The sequence below is a fragment of the Astatotilapia calliptera genome, chromosome 22, assembly GCF_900246225.1.
Source record: "Astatotilapia calliptera chromosome 22, fAstCal1.2, whole genome shotgun sequence".
NCBI classification, from domain to species: Eukaryota; Metazoa; Chordata; class Actinopteri; order Cichliformes; family Cichlidae; genus Astatotilapia; species Astatotilapia calliptera.
The window spans coordinates 495,001-514,096 of record NC_039322.1 but is presented as its reverse complement, the minus strand read 5'-3'; the positions used below and the strand labels follow the sequence as shown (position 1 = coordinate 514,096).

The 19,096-nt window shown below is 51.7% G+C and overlaps 1 protein-coding gene across 1 annotated transcript in view; it reads right to left on the bottom strand.

Annotated features, from left to right (window-relative positions):
* LOC113015379 (semaphorin-6D-like) overlaps nucleotides 1-19,096 on the bottom strand; it is a 91,359-nt gene that overhangs the window by 6,337 nt on the left and 65,926 nt on the right. Inside the window, 2 exon segments of the mRNA XM_026157396.1 lie at nucleotides 13,356-13,409; nucleotides 14,853-14,911. Coding sequence (XP_026013181.1) covers nucleotides 13,356-13,409; nucleotides 14,853-14,911 — 113 coding nt within the window.

Genomic DNA, 19,096 nt, shown 5'->3' with positions numbered 1-19,096 from the left:
TATCACAACATAACTGTTTCAAACTTGTGGGGACGATCACTTTGTCCCCATACGGGCTGCTGGTCCCCACAAAGATATGCAAACACGGTTGGTGCTGCACAGGTTTGTCTCACACGTGTGTTTGAAGTATGACGTGTTTCTGGTTCTGCACACATGTTTGTGATGTGTCGTGCTGTCTGCACTCATAAAATAAAGCATGTATACACGTAACTGTCACTTTTATGAACTTCCACTTCTCTCCAAAAACCCACCAGGGTCAGACAGAGTCGTATAAAGTACAGCGGCGGCTGAGGACTGGGGTAAAGTCACGCTCTTTCTGATGTTCGGGGAATGGTCCGCAGAACAAAAGGTGAGCGCCTCCATCGGTGCTGTCTCAACAGTAAAGATCCTGAGACGTTCATGTGTGGGCTGCTTCTCATCCACGGGAGTGGGCTCACTCACAATTTTGCCAAAAAACACAGCCATGAATAAAGAATGTGACCAAAACATCCTCCCACAGCACCTTCATCCAACCATCCAAGAACAGTTTGGCGAACAACACACAGCCTTTTCCAGCATCATGGAGCACAGTGGCCAATCCTCAAGAGGCAGGTGGACAAACAAAAGCCTGCTAATTGTGACAAACTCGGAGCATTGATTATGTAAGAATGGATCGCCATCAGTCAGGGTCTGGCCCAGACGTTGACTGACAGAGGTCTGGAAACAGAAGGGCCAACGCTGCAAATACTGACTCTTTGCGCGATGTAATTGTCAATAAAAGCCTTTGAAGCTTATGAAGCGCTGGTTTCATACTTTAATACATCACAGAAACATCAGACACAACGATGTGGAAACACTGAGGCAGCAAACTTTGTGGAAACGGATATTTGTGTCATTCCTGTGAGTCACAGCATGCACTCATGAAACTGCAGTAACCACACTCACCAGCAGAGGCCACTGTTCCACAAGCATGACCTGCTGGGTAATCGTAATGAATTAAAACGACTGCAACTCACCTTTGACCTGTGACACGTTCATGACCTGGTGTCAGTGTGGAGAGAGCTGCTGTGCACCTGCTCCTGGTAATCTGATTACTGCCTTTGAACGTATCTACAGACAACTCAATCGGCCTGCACCGATCACAGGGAAAGCTCAATCCACGAGTCTGAAGGTCAAAGGTCAAGCTTCATCACGATGGTGGAGCGGTCTGTGTGAGATCAGGCTGGAAGCAGCGTCAGCGCGAAAAACAGGGGCAATGAAATATCAGAGGAAGGGCACAAACCCTCTAAATCATTCCGTTTTATTGGAGCGACATCTTGTGGCAGTCAGAGGAAGTGAGGTCATGTCAGACCTGATTCTTCCTGTTTTAAGTGACAGCGTTTTCTGCAGCAGTGTGCCTGATTAAACGCTTCCACAGATGAAAGCTGTGACTTTTGTTTGCCTCGGCCTGCGTTTCCTCCCGATCAAGCAGCGTGCTCCTGCTTCACATTCAGAGCGCCGCGCGCCGCAGACCGGCTGACTGACAGGTTGATTTATCTCGCGGACGCTCTCGGTGCTCGCTCCGAATGCCTTCAGCTGCTGACTGGTGGCAGGAAAGGTCTCCGAGGCTCAGGGATGATTTTACATGCTTCCACTTCAGCCTTTATTTGTTCTGCTGAAGCGAACGAAGCCGTCCTGTTTACGCGCTGATGGATCGTTTCAATAAAGCAGATGTTAGAGGGCGAATGGAAACCTGGCTGTAAACCTCTCTTTGTAGCAGGATCAGGAGGGAACGTTTTATTTCAAAGACGTATCAGGAGCGTTTAGGGGGAAACCCTCCGGAGTGCTGATGGAGTTTGACATGTGAGGAGCGGCTGAGGTTGAGCCGGATGGCTGTTTCTCTCAGCGATGTTTGGCCATGTAAACGTCTGACACACCAAACACAGTCACCTGACCAAGCATCTGAAAAATGATCCCGTTCACCTGTCGCAGCCCGCCGTGTGCAGTCAACGGGTCAGCTGCAGAGCGCCCTCTAGTGGACACTTGTAGCATTCTCTACCTCACTTTATGTTCATGCATCAGCTGTTATCAATGCTAACGCTGTGATATCGTCAAACAGCTGATATCTGTGGGTCTGCGTCACCCCTGTAATCCAGCACAGGTGTTATGATACTGAGCTGTTCACCTGGCCGTCGGCAGGTAAGCGTCCGACAGCAGCTGCAGTAAAAACGCATTTACGCTGGAACTAGCATGCAAGCTAGCTTGTTTCTGGGTCCCACCCATAGACTCCCACCTTAGCGCCTCATTACCAGGAGGTGAGGGTTTTCAGTGACGCCTGCTGCAGCTCGATGCATCACATTTAGGCGGCGTGCTGCTTTTCGGCGCCGCTCGCTCCCTCTTATTATTTCATAGCTCGTCTCAGTCGCTCAGAAGGAGCTGCTCATCCCCGAAAACCCGATCAAAGGGCCAAATATACCCCCAGAAACAAAAAGCTAATTTCACGCCCTGCACTGCTGGTCGTCAGGGGGGAGGGGTTTATTCCCATTCCCTGCTGGCGCAGGACTCGAACTGGCAACCATCTCTAACCTCAAAGCCAGCATCGCCCCGGGGCCTCCGAAGCTTCACTTTGATACGAGACACCGCGGAACAAATTTGTCTTTTATGCAAAATACTGTTGAAATAGAGCGAACAGTCATTACACGTCCAGCCAGGATTAACACACACACACACACACACACACACACACACACACACACACACACACACACACACACACACACACACACACACACACTCCCCTGTGTCTAACAGCCACGATTTCATGTTCGTTATTTGCACTCTTTCATCTCCGTCCTTCGCTCTGACAGATATAAATAGGATGATGGAGACGCACAGAGAAAAATATTATGCTAATTACAGCCCGACACAGAAGTGTTTCATTCTCTGCCCTCGCTCTTTGTTTCTGTCTCTCTCTGCTCCGTCACTTTCAAAGTTCCTCCCTCTCTGCTGTCAGCCTGGATTGGAAAAACAACTTTGTGGCGTGGCGGGTGAAATCTTCTGGGTGCAGTCTTCTCGCTTCTTCTGTCACTGTTTGCTCTTTTCTTTCACTCTGAAACTTCAGCTTTTCCCTCTCTGTGTCCTTTTATCTGTCTGCCTCATACGGCTTTATGCCTCCCTCCATCTCTCTCCATCTCTCTCCTCATACTCCTCTGCTCGCTCCTGTCTCCTCTTTGCAGCTCAGATCAATACACGAGCTCTTCCTGTCCCAGAAAATCAAGTGAAATCAATCAAACAAATGAGCCACTCTAAGCAGATTCAGCACGAAGCCATCGCACCCATGATTAAAAACACTTCTGTAAGGAAGAAGATTAACTGCACGACTGACGGCACGGCGACACGCAGACGGATGTGTGACCTGAGTGTGAGGACGTCAGAGCCAGGGGTGCATCGCTGTGGCGTACCGGCCGCCAAGAGAGGAAGTCTGGCTTTAGGGACGCGCAACACTGACACGCAGCGGCACCTCCACGTCTGAAACATCTGCACTGCAGCTGTCTCACCCCAGAGGGGGAGGTCCTAAGAGTCAGTGACCCACTCTGTCATCATGTGACTCAGTGAGGTCACACGGGCTGAAGACTGAGTTACAGGTGGATGTAAGGTGGTGTCAGAGGATGTAGCTGTAGCTTATGTGTTAAATGCTTTTGGATTTCACCAAAACACCCTTTTTCCTGCCTGTGTTTTCAGTCTGCGTGTGTGTGGGTGTGCACGGCGTGGTGACGTAGGCGTGTGCATGTGTGATCACAGCTCCTCCCAGCATGACCCTGAAAGTTTCCTGAGGCCATAAGTCCGAATATGACCGAACTGCTGCGTTTTGGCCCGTGTGATATCAGACTCGCTGGGTGTGAGTCACGTAGAGGGCCAAGTTCGCCAACTGAAGCTTTTCATGAGTTTTAGCTCAAGGATACAGCTGTAACGCTAGCATGCTAAGTTAGCCTGGTTGCTAGCGGCATGTTTTAGCTAACGTGCACTGTGTTGATTTATGACTATGCGGTGACAAAGACGGCAGATAAATGTCGTTTTAGACCTCTGAGAAAACAGCCGAGCCTCTGCTACTCTGATGGCTGACTGTGCTTCAGTGCAGACGCCTCGCACATCTGTCGCTCCTCCTCAGAAGGCGTGAGCGGCGGCTCTGAGGCCGAGGCGGACGAGCCAAACGCGGGAGTCAAGCTCCAGAAACTTCTGCCCTATTAGCATGCTCTCTCTCTGCCTCTGCTGCTCTCTCGCCCACTCATTCTCCATTGGTATTCACACTGGGCCAGACACCAGTGACAGAGGCTGAGGAGGAGGAGGGAGCAGCGAGGAGAGCGATGAAGGAGAGACAGAGCGAGCAATGACAGACATGGATTAAAGGGGGGAGAGAGAGAGAGTGCAGATGAAGGAGGAAAGAGGAGACAGGAAGAGAGGAGAGAGGAGACAGGAAGAGAGGAGAGAGGAAGAGAGGAGACAGGAAGAGAGGAGACAGGAAGAGAGGAAGAGAGGAGAGAGGAAGAGAGGAGACAGGAAGAGAGGAGAGACCTTGTCAAGTTTGAATTTTTTGCTTTGCCATTGAAACACACACAATCCTGCTGACTGTAAAGGTCAGATAATTCACACCTGACACACTCCTACAGCGTGCGCGTGTCAGGTGTGTGGTGAATAACAATGATGTCGTCGTACCAGCTGAGGAAGTGAAACTGGGAGGATCCTTCGTGTTTAACCAACACCTGAAATCGACAGAGCCTACAGCAGCACGGCCTGTAGAGGGCGCCAGCACACGGCTCTAGCTGGACCTCAGGATTATGTTCAGACTGTAAATGATCTCAGGTGCTCTCAGGTACGTGTGGACGAGCTGCTGCTGGCTGCAACTTTCTGTTTCCCAAATAGAAGCCGCACATTTCATTTTTTATTTTACTCCAGAAAGCTTGTGCGTCCCTGTGATCGGCTCTGATGTCGCTCTGCAGACGGGAGAAACGCGCTCTCATTGGACGATGTTCTGGATCCGTCCACGCGAGTGTGGTAAAGCACCACATTAGGCCCTGATGATGATGATGATGGTGATGGACTGACCTGCCGTGGCCTCTGTGGTGCTGACCATCGCAGAGCCACATGCAGAATTTCAGGTGTTTAAAGGTCCGAATATGAACCTTCAGCTTGTAAAATGAGAGAAAACATCTCAGCAACAGTTTTTATGACGTCAGTAAACTTCCTGGATTTGGGATCGTCTCTGTCATTAAAGAAAGTGAAACCGCAGCTGCAGCCGAGCAGCTGCAAGCGAGCAGCTGCAGCCTTTAGCAAAAAGGAAATCTTAAAAGTAGAGATAGTGTCTCCTGAATCCAAACTGGAAGCTGGTTCCACAGAAGCTGAAGGCTCTGCCTCTACTTTTAAATACTCCAGGAACAACAAGTAGGCCTGCAGTGCGAGAGTGAAGTGCTCTAACAGGGTGACATGGTACTACAGGGTCATGTTCACAGAGTCAGGCTGTGGGCTCACAGCTTCCTCTGAGCTCCAGTTTTGATTGGATTTTCAGCTGCTGCTATTTTTGATGCATCGTTCAGCAGCTCGACTTACGGGAAACAAACCTCTGAGTGCGCTCTGACACAACGCTCGCCATCAGCAGCTGCAGCCACAGCAACATGAAAGTAACCACGGTGACGGAGTGATGATGCAGGCAGCACTGAGTATTAGTACGCTCAAGCCTTTAGTGGCATTTAATGGCATCTTTGTCAGGACACGTGAGTCCATTTCCTTTGTGGAGTATGTGTGCGTCCTCTACACTCCGTCACACTTTCAGGTCTGAAGCTGCCCTCACTCATTACGTTACCCTGATGACGTCCACCGTTGTCATCAGACACGTATGAAGCTTGCCACGCTGCCGGTTTCTCAGCTGACGTATTAAACAGCTGCTTTCCTTCATGTGCGGGAAACAACATAAAACGGCGTCTTCAGTCCCCACGCTGCGCTCTCCTGCTCAGCTCGGCAGGAGCAGGAGAGCGCAGGCTCCTTCCCATCTCTGTTAGCTTAGCGCCGAGCATCATCTTCCTCACACCTGCACAGAGGTAAACAGCTGGCCCCTCCCAGCGCCACGCTCAGAGGTCAGACGACCGACGGGGAACATTTAGAGACATTGGCTTTGTGCCCGCCTCAGAAACAGCAGCACACACGCCCAAGGGCGCCGTCGAACCAGACGCAGCTCGCCTGTTTGGATGAACTGTGGAGACATCACGTATCCATCCGCCCAGTGACGCCAGAGACCTGCACTTTGTATACACAAGATATATATGAGCTTATATGTACACAACATGTACCGTGTACACACACGGACACACACCTAACGGTGTGAAACACCTCCGGCTGTGTGCTTCTTGTTGTTGATTGATTCCCACTGAGCTCCATATTGTGTTTTCATCGACCAGATCAATCTATGTGGGTGTCTCACTGTGTGTGTGTGTGTGTGTGCCGTGAAGAGACTGCAGACTGCTGATTGGTCAAGTCAATCAAGACTGATGAGGGAAGGTCAGCAAAGAGACAGCAGCAAAAACACACACACACACACACACACACACACACACACACACACACACACACACACACACACACACACAGGTGTTTGTCCTGGCATGTTTGTGAGGACCTTCTAATGAAGCCCCTCGTTGCTGACTCGGTGCTGGAAAAGTCAAACAGCTTTTTGAAGTTTGAAGAAGAGAAACACAGACGAGTCATCGGCACTTCAAAGTGTCCTACATTCACCTGAACTCATGTTTCATTCTCACCTTTAGCCAACCTCAGCATCATGTCTCAAAATCCAAAAGATCTGTGATGGAGGCATCCTCACGAAGTCATTATAGGTGCTACACACACACACACACACACACACACTGAGGTGCCCACTCCCCTGTCCCCCGCTGTGTCCCCCTGTGTCCCCGCTGTGTCCCCCTGTGCCCCCACTGTGTCTCCCTGGGTCCCACTGTGTCCCCGCTGTGTCCCCTGCTGTGTCCCCGCTGTATCCCCTGATGTGTCCCACTGTGTCCCCTGCTGTGTCCCCGCTGTATCCCCTGATGTGTCCCCGCTGTATCCCCTGATGTGTCCCCCTGTGTCCCACTGTGTCCCCTGATGTATCCCCGCTGTGTCCCCCTGTGCCCCCACTGTGTCCCCTGATGTGTCCCCGCTGTGTCCCCCTGTGTCTCCCTGTGTCCCCGCTGTCTCTCCCTGTGTCCCCGCTGTCTCCCTGTGTCCCACTGTGTACCCGCTGTATCCCCGCTATGTCTCCCTGTGCCCCCCTGTGTCCCCACTGTGTCTCCATGTGTCCTCTGATGTGTCCCCGCTGTGTCCCCCTGTGCCACCCTGTGTCCTGCTGTCTCTCCCTGTGTCCCCGCTGTCTCCCTGTGCCCCCCTGTGTCTCCCTGTGTACCCACTGTATCCCCGCTATGTCTCCCTGTGTCCCCGCTGTGTCCCCCTGTCTCTCCCTGTGTCCCCCTGTGCCCGTGCTGTGTCTCCCTGTGTACCCGCTGTATCCCTGCTGTGTCTCCCTGTGTCCAACTGTGCCCCCTGTGTCTCCCTGTGCCCCGCTGTGTCCCCCTGTGTCCTGCTGTGTCTCCCTGTGTCCCCCCGCTGTGTCTCCCTGTGTCCCCGCTGTCTCCCTGTGCCCCGCTTCGTCCCCCTGTGTCTCCCTGTGTCCCCGCTGTGCCCCGTGTCCCGCTGTGTCCTCCTGTGCCCCCTGTGTCCCCATGTGTCCTCCTGTTTCCCCGCTGTGTCTCCCTGTGACCCGCTGTGTCCCCGCTGTGTCCTCCTGTGTCCCCGCTGTGTTTCCTTGTGTCCCCGCTGTGTTTCCTTGTGTCCCCGCTGTGTTTCCTGTGTCCCCGCTGTGTCCCCTGTGTCCCCGCTGTGTTTCCCTGTGTCCCCGCTGTGTCCCCGCTGTGTCCCCCCTGTGTCCCCGCTGTGTCCCCCCTGTGTCCCTGCTGTGTTTCCCTGTGTCCCCATGTCCCCGCTGTGACACAGTTCCATCACTTCTCCATGATGACGCCTGCCTCAGGCTGCTTTGTACTGTAAGGTAGAGCCCCTGGAATAACACAGGGAAACCCCAACAATTGCTTGGCGACAGTGGGGAGGAAAACTCCAGCATACGTTTTTGGGGCGAGGGCTGGTCTAGGTGACGCTGTCACCATCACACTCTGCTCCTCCCCTCACCTGTGACCATGTCTAAGCACCAGAGCCACTGCAGGGTGGAGACACCCAGCACCATCACACACAGAGCTCACCCCCTGTCTCACTCTCCCTGTCACTTCCTGTTCTGAGAGCCGGAAGCGTCAAAGCTATCAGCGCCATCACTTGAAGAAGGCGGGCGCTCGTTAGCAACAAACAGCCGCCTGAAATCTGTCCAGCGAAGCTGCTTTCAGTCGGAGAAAATGAAGACAATTAGCGTCAACACAACAGCTTCTGGCTGCTTCCTAACAGCTCTCATCGCCGCCTTTTCAGCGTGAGCCACACGACACGCTCAGTCCATTTGTAAGAGCTCCAGCTCATTAAAAAGCACTTTAACACACTGTGACGGCTCTTTTTCCTGCTCTCACACACTCTGAGATGCAAACGCTCTCGCCAAAGCATTTGGCAAACACATGATCACACACGCTTCACACTTTAGGCGACACACACGCTTTTGTTTTTGTGCGCTGGAGCCGTCAGCGCGCTGCTGTAATCACACGCTCGGTGTCGTCGGCGCACACACTGTAATTAGGATGTCGTCTCTTCTGGAGGGCGTGTGGCGAGGCTACTGCTTTCTACCACAGAGATAAAGGCGGTGCTCGTTCACACCGTCCTGAGCTGCAACACGACACGCACAACAAAGTCTGCAGCTAAACTACAGGTCACACGTCTCAGAGCGTCCTCGTAAACCTTGAGGCTCGCTGGCGGGGAGGTGCACCCCCCCCCCCCCCACGCACGCGCGCACACACACACACACACACACACACACACACACACACACACACACACACACACACACACACACACACACACAGTAACAGCAGCTCCCAATAGGGCTTTGGAGTTGACGTCACGCCGCAATGCATTGTGGGAGCGCAGCTCCATTTTCGGGGTCTACGAATCAAAACAAACACACTGTGTTGGAACGACGACGACAAGAAACATGCTTAAAAGCAGCTCAAAAGAAAACGGACGGTATAGAGACCGATTGCGTCCAGAGGCGAAGCAGCGGTACTTGGAAAAAAATAGAGTGCATCGCAAATCTGGACCCATTTGAAATACGGCGGTGGAGTAAAGACCCAGACGACTTACCGCCACTGTCCTACCCCGATATCTTCACGTATCTTGTTTGTGGAGTAAGCGCTTACACAGCGAACCAGTTTCGTAATTACAAGTCACTGGAGGCGCACATCCAATTTACAAATGGCTGGGTGCAAGATTTGGCTATTTTCAAGCCGCCAAACTCTGAGTACGTCGTCAAAGTAAGTCAGCTGGAGTGCATCGAGTGAAATAGCCATTTTCCACCCCCCACCATAATTAATGTTACACATTTATCATTTAACTGCTAAAATATCGTTATCATATTATATGCCCATAATTGTAAAGTACATGCAAGTTAACACATTGATAATTATTAACGCCAATTTGTGTCCTTCCTGTCTCATTTCATTTATTGTCTTTACATCAACCAATCAAGTCACTCCATTCTATGTTTGATCGCAATTTATATAACTTCCGAGACGATGATATTATTCAGCTATAAAGTGTGATGTGAACATATTTAGAACTTACCGGAATGAAAATGTCTTGAGCACACCAGCTGATATCTGGAGACGTAACAGAACTTGATATCAGCTCGTCTCACGGCTGCTATCCAGCTAGACGCCTTCGTTTGGTCATATCCGATACATGAGCTCCTTCATGTTGCTTCCAGGTTGGGAAAGCATAAAAAGACAATCCAAACTTATTCCCGTGCCGGTCGTAAGATCGAACATTGCAGCCGAGCACACAGCAAGTACGAACCATGGCTATGCTTTCGCTCCTTACTTAGACCCCCAAAATGGCGGATCGGGCCAAAATCCTTTCCACGCCCACCCCCGTGACATCACGCTCCAAAGCCCTATAACAACAACCTCCCACGCTCCTGTGGGCTACAGCAGCGATGCAGGCTGAAAGTGTGTGTGTGATCACTAACAGCGTTGCTATGGTGATATGAATGTGACCCCTGAGCAGACAGCTCGAGGCCCCGCCCCTGCTAACAGATGTCACATGATCAGCTGCAACAGGTTAAGGTGAGCGCCGCGAGCTCTGCGGATCTCACAGAGACAGACTGCTGAAGAAACTCACAGCACCAGGTAGAGTACTCAGAGTACTGAGTACTGAGAGAAGTGCGAGTACTGTGAGTACTGAGTACCTGAGTAAATGGACTGGTTCTTATATAGCACTTTTCTACTCTTCTGAGCATCAAATTGCTTTACACAACTTGTGCATTCACCCACATTCATACTCCGGTGGATGCATCGGAGAGCAATTTGGGGTTACTGTGAGTACTGAGAGTACTGTGAGTACTGAGTACCCGAATACCGTGAGTACTGTTCGTCCATTCCGTCCTAAGAAGCTGACATGCTACAGGCGCAGGTTGATGGGGGGCGTATTGCGAGGTTTCAGATACAGGGAGGAGCCAGGAGCCAGGTGTTAGAGCTGCAGGTGAGCCTCCATCTTTTATATACAGTCTTTGTTGGGAGCCACTGATGCAGTTGGAGGATCAGAGAAGTGATTCTGAGATATCTCTGACAAACCTTCAAACAAATGTCACCATAAGATACTGAACAGGTCAGAGCTGCGAGCGTCCTTTAAATGTCAGCGCTCACTTTCATGTCATTAAAAAGATGGAAGAACGCCGGACGCCATCTCCTCCCCGCGGCAGCACAAACCCCCTCAGACCGCTTGGGTCCGCGGCCGATCGCGGCGCTCGCTTCTCGGTGAGGACGAGTTCACGCGTGTCCCGTCAGCAGGACAAACTGACATCGCAAACCAGCAGCTGAGAAGTTTGATGATCGTTCTCGTGGTTTTACATCATCATCCGTGACGCCTGTCGGTCTGACAGGCGTGTGAGCTCCGACCGGAGCCCGGTCTGTCGGACCCACGCTAACAGCACAAACTTCATTTCCTGGATCGGCCGTCCTACGATCAGGAACGCGCACAAACCGCAGTCACGTCACCCAGGAAGCACCGGCGTCTGCACGACTCACAGCGCCGGTGTTCTGACAAATCGTCCTACAGTAAGTAGTTTATGCACATTTCTGCTGTCACAGAGCAATTCCAGCACAATTTAAGTAGGTATGACGGTTTGCCACTTAACGTTGCCCATCAGAGTATGCTTGTAGCTCACATTCACAAAGGTAGGATGGTTTGGCACTTCATTTCGTGTTGTGCGCATGCGCAGAAACAACGGGTAGGATGGTTTGTCAGGTAGGATGGATTCCCAGAACACCGGCGCTCCTCTAATGAAAAGAGTGCACTGCTGCATGAGGCCAATCTCAGTGCAGCGAGTCCACGGGGCTGCGTCGCACGGCATTAAAGAACCAATTTGCAGAGAAAACGTCGTTATGGGAACCATTCCCTGCAAAACGATGTCATTACAGTAACGACAGCCACTCTAGCGTGGCGCTGTGGATGAACGTGTGCTCAAACATCACTCATTCATTGTTGTCTGAGTCCTTCACACCCGGCTGCCCGACACCAGGACGTTAATGGTTCAGACACCATTATGAAGGAGGTGCCTGCTATCAGGCCACCAGGGCAGCAGCAGCAGCTCTCTTACAATCAGAGCTCCACACTGAGTGTGAAAAACGGGTGCGGCGCCGAGCACGGACAGAGTCACCCTGCATCTTTATCGAGCTGCGGTGCGATCCCCGCAGGCATCAATAAACCCTGAAACTAAAAGGAGAGTTAATGACGATACGATTAGCTCGAGTCAGGAGACGAATCCCTGCGAGCACGTCGGAGCGTCCCCGCTGCTTCGCATCTGCTACGTCTACAATCATTTCAGTCAGTCGGGGCTAATCGCCTGCACACGGGTATTGATTACGGGGAAGTCTTTGTTCTCTAACCCGGCGTGTACATGACTGCAGGCTGCGGCTTTAAGCTCGCTTCCTGCTGCCGTTTCACCGATTTACGAGGCAAATGAGGGGCGGAGCTGAAGTGCACAAACACCTGAGCGCAGCCGGCGTGCACACAGCATCACGCTCGCACTGCTGCGTGCACAAACATCACACACATGGATGCAGCTCAGAAAAACCGACGTTTCACATGCTGCTCGTCACACTCGAGGTCCTGATGTCAAACACAGCTTCACTCGACAAACAGGACACGCCGAGGCTGACGTGTGAACAAGGAAAAGTTCCCACTGGAGACTCACACATGGCTCATACATGTTAATATCAGCTCCATGCACACACACACACGCAGGTGATAACTCAGTCACATATCACAGCCATCAAACAGTGACATCATGAGCACAGCTGGGGTGGAGGTGGGCTCCAAAGTGGCTTGCAGTCGCTTACAGGGCGTGGCCTACAGGAGCTCAGCCGGCCTGTCAGACCTGATTACGTCTGTGATGTTTTACTATGCGCTCCTTCATCTCCTCACTTCCTCCTGATTCCCCTTCGCAGCACGGTGACCCGCTCCGTTCACCTTTCTCCATTTCATCACTGCTATTGTGGCTGCTGACGTGCCGCCGCCTCTCGAGAACACTCGACGCACTCCTGAAAGACGAAGTCGGCTGGTGTCAAGTAGAGCGCCTATCAGCGACGTTCACGCCTGTCCCCTCTCCGGCTTTAATCACAGTAATGCAGCTCCGGGAGCCTTAATGGATTCACTGCGTGGGTCTGCCGGCGCTCTGAATGACAATACGCCAGCCGGCTTCCCAGCAGGACTCCTGACAGGCAGGTAGCAGCCGAGCTGCAGCCTGAATACAGAGCAGGCAGCTGCGTTTGATCTGTGGGGCTGGGAACTAGCGAGGGTAATGATGTCAAACCGCGCGACGAGCTACTGTACGTCAACGGTCAAGCCGGAGCTCGTTAGCAGATGACGACGTTCCTCAGAGTCACGTCCTCCAGGTTCCATGCTCGCTGACAGACGTTTTAACTCAAATTCCCATCTGAATAATCTTAAAGTCATCCAGTGCTTGGACCTTCATTAGCGTCAGAAGCAGAAGGTAACAGGACGTATTTGCTCATATTGTGGCCTGTGGCCTGTCCTTACACACACCTTTAATCCGCTTGCATATGTAGGTAACAAAAGGTCATGTTTATACGGTCACTGTGAGGACCCACAGCCCTCTGATCAACACTAACAACAGAAGAAGAAAGGTTTCTTACCGTAGGCGGAGTCGGCGGTGGACTCCTGGTTCCGTGTCGTAGCCAACACGTCAGCTGCACAGATTCAAAATAAAACAGATTCATCTCATTTATTCTCCACTTCACTTCCTGTACCTCTCTGTGTTTGTGCATAGACCTGAGTGTCACACTTCCTGTTCGTCGCTTTGACATATGGTCACACATGGACCTTACTTGGGCAGGTTGCCATGGTAACTCTGTTCAGTTCACTGCAAAAAAAAAGCCATGCCACTCGTAGCAGATTTCTACTTACAGTGCTGCTGCTCTTATTTTGAAAGTTCAACTCAGACCCCTCTCATCAGACCTGCTGACAGGAGCTGAGCTGATCTGATGGATTAGAGATACTGTGTGTGTGTGTGTGTGTGTGTGTGTGTGTGTGTGTGTGTGTGTGTGTGTGTGTGGGTTTATATTATAGATTAAAAAAACAGGATGGATGAATGGATGAGTAGATGGATGAATGGATGAATAGATGGATGGATGAATGGATGGATGAATAGATGGATAAATGGATGGATGGATGGATGGCTGGATGAATAGATGGATGAATGAATAGACGGATGACTGAATAGATGGATGAATAGATGGATGAATGAATAGACGGATGACTGAGTAGATGGATGAATAGATAGATGAATGGATGGATGAGTGGATGGATGAATGGATGAATAGATGGATGGATGAATAGATGGATGGATGAATGGATGGATGGATGAATAGATGGATGGATGAATAGATGGATGGATGAATAGATGGATGGATGAATAGAAGGATGACTGGATGAATAGATGGATGGATGACTGGATGAATAGATGGATGGATGACTGGATGGATGAATAGATCGATGGATGAATGGATGAATGGATGAATAGATGGATGGATAAATAGATGGATGAATGGATGGATGAATGGATGGATGAATGGATGAATAGATCGATGGATGAATGGATGGATGGATGGATGGATGGATGGATGGATGGATGAGTAGATGGATGGATGAATGGATGTATGGATGGATGAATGGATGTATGGATGGATGAATGGATGTATGGATGGATGAGTAGATGGATGAATGGATGGATGGATGAGTAGATGGATGGATGGATGAATAGATGGATGGATGGATGGATGAATAGATGGATGGATGAATAGATGGATGGATGAATAGATGGATGAATGGATGGATGGATGAGTAGATGGATGAATGAATGGATGGATGGATGAATAGATGGATGAATAGATGGATGGATGGATGGATGGATGAATAGATGGATGGATGAATAGATGAATGGATGAATAGATGGATGAATGGATGAATAGATAGATGGATGTTTGCAGGGATCATTGCAGCGTCTGAGTTGGGTACCCTCTATAGAACCAGTCTGGTGTAACCGTGCAGGTAAGCAGGACCCTTGGTCCACACAAACACGCATACAGCTGTTATCGTGCGCACTGTGGGTGTAACCTGCAGGTTTATCTCACCGCGGCAGCTGTCCGGATGAAACGAGTGGTCGCCCTCGATATCCTGCTCAAACCCCGCCCTGCAGACACGGAACAAGGAGAGGGAGGAGAGGAGACGACAATCAGGACGGTGAAACATCGAACAAAACCAGACGCTGCACTGCTGGTTACTGTTGCCGGGGAGCTTAATCGGTGACAGGTGATGGCTTGGGACAACATTTAATCAGATTTTGTCACATGGTTCATCTGCAGCGCACGGCTCCGTGCGAAGGCCACAGGAGCTCGTCCAATTAAAGGCAGGAAGGTCGTCCAGCCCGAAGACAGACGGGGACAAGAAGTGACCATGAAACACACACACACGCACACAGGCGCACACACACACACAGTATCAGTAAAGCTCCTGTAAATGAAGTCAATTACTTTCCGCTCGGCGTCTCCTGCTCGCCGTTTTGTCCCTGCTGTTTACCGTCTCTGACTCCATCACCACCAGCGCCTCCACCTGACCTTCAAATCCATTTTTAAAGAGGCAACAAATCAGGATTTCACAGCCACACGGGACAAAAAAGTGGAGCGAGTACCGCCGCCACACAAACACCAGTGGGCTGTTAGAAAGATAAAACACGTTAACACAGGAGCGAGTTTCCCAACATTCCCAGTCCAATCACCGCGGCGTGCATTCCTCCCAGCTGTCCGCATCACCGACACGTCTGATGAATCCCAGGAGAGCGTCTCCGTCACCTGTGCAGTTTCAGAGCCTCCGCCCAGGCCATCAGCAGCTTTTACTGACTTCTTCTCAGTTGGGGATCAAAAGTAATAACCTGAAACTACGACATGTGTCACGCCTTCACGTACGCACACGTCCATGATGTCACCGCCTTTACACCATCCGTGTGTGTCCTACGCTCCTCTGACTGTGAGACTGGATCGGCCTCCGCACGAGGACTAAGGTCGTCCACAGCAATCGCTTGGGAGGGTCACGATGGTGGCAGCAGGAATGATCACCATGGAGACGATGCTGAGAGGAAAGCTGGGACGCGTATCCAAGCCGGAACGTACGACCCGCTTTCAGCAGCTGTCCTGCCTGCCGCTGTGACTCACTACCAGCCGTGTGAGCGTCCTCTCAGCTGATCTGTGCCGCTCAAACACGCACAGCTAAATAACCAACGGACGCCCGGCTTCCACATCTGTGCACGTGGAGGTGACCCTGAGCTTCAAAGGCCTCAGGTGAAGGTGTGAACAAGAACAGGTTTAATCTCGACGTTAACCGCAGTCGGACAGACGGGCCATCTTCAAACGCTCACCAGGAAATCTGAAATCTGTCAGCAGTTATTACCGAGCCGCTCTCCCAGCGTCCGGCGATCAAAGCTTTTCTTCCAAAAAACAAGAAAAGCGAGCCAGCATCGACAGGAAGACGGAGCCGGCACAGAGTTTCCAGGTGTTGGAATCTTTGCCCACAAAGCTGCTGGGTTTGCCACGCCGCTGCGATCTGTGACAGAAGCATTCATCAGCCCGATCGCACCGAGCCCACACCCGAGTTTCATCTGGCACGCGTGTTTCCAGCTCTCTTTACCACGCTCTGCCCGTACGGCCAACACGCCTGCTGGTTGGCAGCTGTCCGGCAGCTGCTCGCTGTCTTACTCTCTTCCTCCGCTTTGTGTCTGATGGATTCATCACTTACTGACAAACACACAAAAAGAGGCATTTGGATGAATGTTCACTGTTTACAACAACATGTGACCAAACATGCAACGCTGTCACAACAGCCACAGAGGGAACACAGCCAGTTTCCTGAGGCACTGAGACACGCGTGCGCACGTTTTCCATGCTTCCCAAACCTTAAATGAACCGAACGCGTCACCACAAACCAGGTGACAACGTTATTATTGCCCAGGTGTGTCAGAGAGAGGAACAAAGGGGAGCACATGAAGAAGACTGCACTCCATATCCCAGAAAGCTACAGGAAAGAGCTCAGCTGAGACAGAGACCGCCTCCTCCACCCGGTGTCAGTGTGTTCACGGGAGATCGACCAGCAGGTGATGGATGCGGCCTGACACCACCTGAGGGCTCCGAGTTCTCCTCACACGTCACCTGCACACACCTGCAGGCCTCTAAAACACGTCGCTGTAAAACGTGCTGTCCACGCTGTGACCTCTGACACCTGTGTTCCTCTTCTTACTACATCTGAGAGGGAAGGACGGCGCCGGCGCCTCAGGCGCGAAGATACCGTCGAACGGTTCAGCCGAGCTGGGGTGCGATGGACCTCGATGGAACACCTCTGAACACTGAAGCTCAGCCACACAGACCCACAGCGCCGCCCGAGCAGGAGTCCCCTGTAAGCCGTCACACGTGGGAGTGTGTCTGCAGAGCTTCCTGTGTACACAGCGAGCACACTCTCCCTCCCCGCTCAGACCGTCTGCACGCCAGAGAGATAAAACCACACCACCCAAAAAAGTTGGATGAATTATGGAGGAGCGGGCGCTGCAGAACATTCGTTAAACTGAATTTATTATGAAGCGTTTTGCTCTCGCTTCCTCGTCGCTCTATATTTACCTCTGCGAGTGCCACCCCCGCGCTCGCTCCAGCTTCCACCAGCGTGGGCTGAGCTGTAAGTGAGGAGCGAGAACAGGAGGAGGTCGCTATAAATCCCAGCCATGTTCAGGCACCTGAACGCCTCGCTCACCTCAGAGGAGGAGGAGGGGATGGAAATAGACTCCGTCAGTCAGCCAGAAAACGCCGCTGATGCTGAATGGCGTTTTGGTGCTGATGGCGTGGAGGCAGGTCGGGCATGTGCGGCTGAAGAACACAAATGTGTACGTAGGCGCTTTCACAGCATCGCTGTTACATTCACGCCCAGGACGGAAACGCTGCTGGCACCGGCCCTGCCCACCGCTGCCCGGCATTGATGAACGGTCCTCCATGTGACCTTTCCCAGCCGGGATGTCAAACACAGTAGGCACTGCGATGCCGACCAGAGCGATGGTGGAACCATCAGGACTGAACCCTGGACCCGCTCAGGTGTGTCTCCTGCAGGTGTTTGGGCCGTGAGGAGGCCAGAGCCGTGCTGCTTGATAAGAGGTGCAGACAGACTGCAGGAGCAACGTTAATCACCCACCTGAGCGACCCAGCCAGCTGTTCCAGCTGCTGTCGTTTTATGACGTCATCAGTCGTTGTTACAGTAAAGTGGGCAGACCTGTGAGGGTCGCTGATGCTTCATCGATCGTGTTATTGACATGGGAGGAGGGTGGAGCGGCGTGAACATGGCCGACTCTGAGAGCGCCCCCTAAACATCTGAGTGCAGTTTGGATTTTAAACCACACGGATGTTTTCAGGTAACTGGCTCTCTACCTGCCTCCTCCTCCTGCTGTCCTTTTTTAGTATTCTGCAGCTGCTTCTCCATTTTCTGTCTTCACATGGAGTTATATAAGCTGCTAAACTTCCTCTTCACTCATCCCTTCTTCTCCCCGGAGGGAATCTGTTACTTTTCAGCAGAAGTTTGAGGGGCTGAAACTCCTTCAGCTCTGCAGGAACACCTCTGAGAGCGGAAGCTGCAGCTCAGCCTCCGGCAGGTGTGCCAGCTTCAGGCTGCAGAGGTTTCTGCGTGCTTCGGTTTCAATGAGACGTCCAAAACATCAGCTTCAGTTTCAGCAGAGCAGTGAGAAAATAATGAGACAAAAACAGGCGACTGGAACGACTCAGCAGCAAAACTCTTTCTCTGATCCTCCAGGAAACGACACTCAGCGTCCACATTTCTGACTGCACGTGAACGCCTCGGTGACGACGCGTCAGGAAGACGTTTTAAACATCCTACAAAACACCGTCGTCAGCACAGAGTCAGCGCTGTGGTCCTCCACAGATATCCATCCCCGACTTTAAACAAGACGAACCTCATAAACGCTGCGGTGAGCGGACCAAAGTGCTGAGTCAGAGCGCCGTGAATCTCTCCGACAAACCCGGCTGCACGTCTTCCTGACACAGATCTCTTCCTCTGTCTTTGTGCTGCTGCTCCTCTCTCATCTTCCTCCTTTCCACCTCTTGCATCACAGCTTCGTCTTGCTCTCCGTTTCCTTGCTCGCTTCCTTTTTATCTCACCCCGTCCATTTAAATCCTCTCTGCTCCGTCTGCATGGCAACGCCCGCTGTGTCGTTCACGCTGCTGTGGTGGAGATCATCTGTGTGACTTCCTCTAAACACTGAAACCATCTGTTTGCACCTCCGTCATCACCGCCATCTGAGCAGGACGCCATCATTTCCTGTCAGCTCTATGAT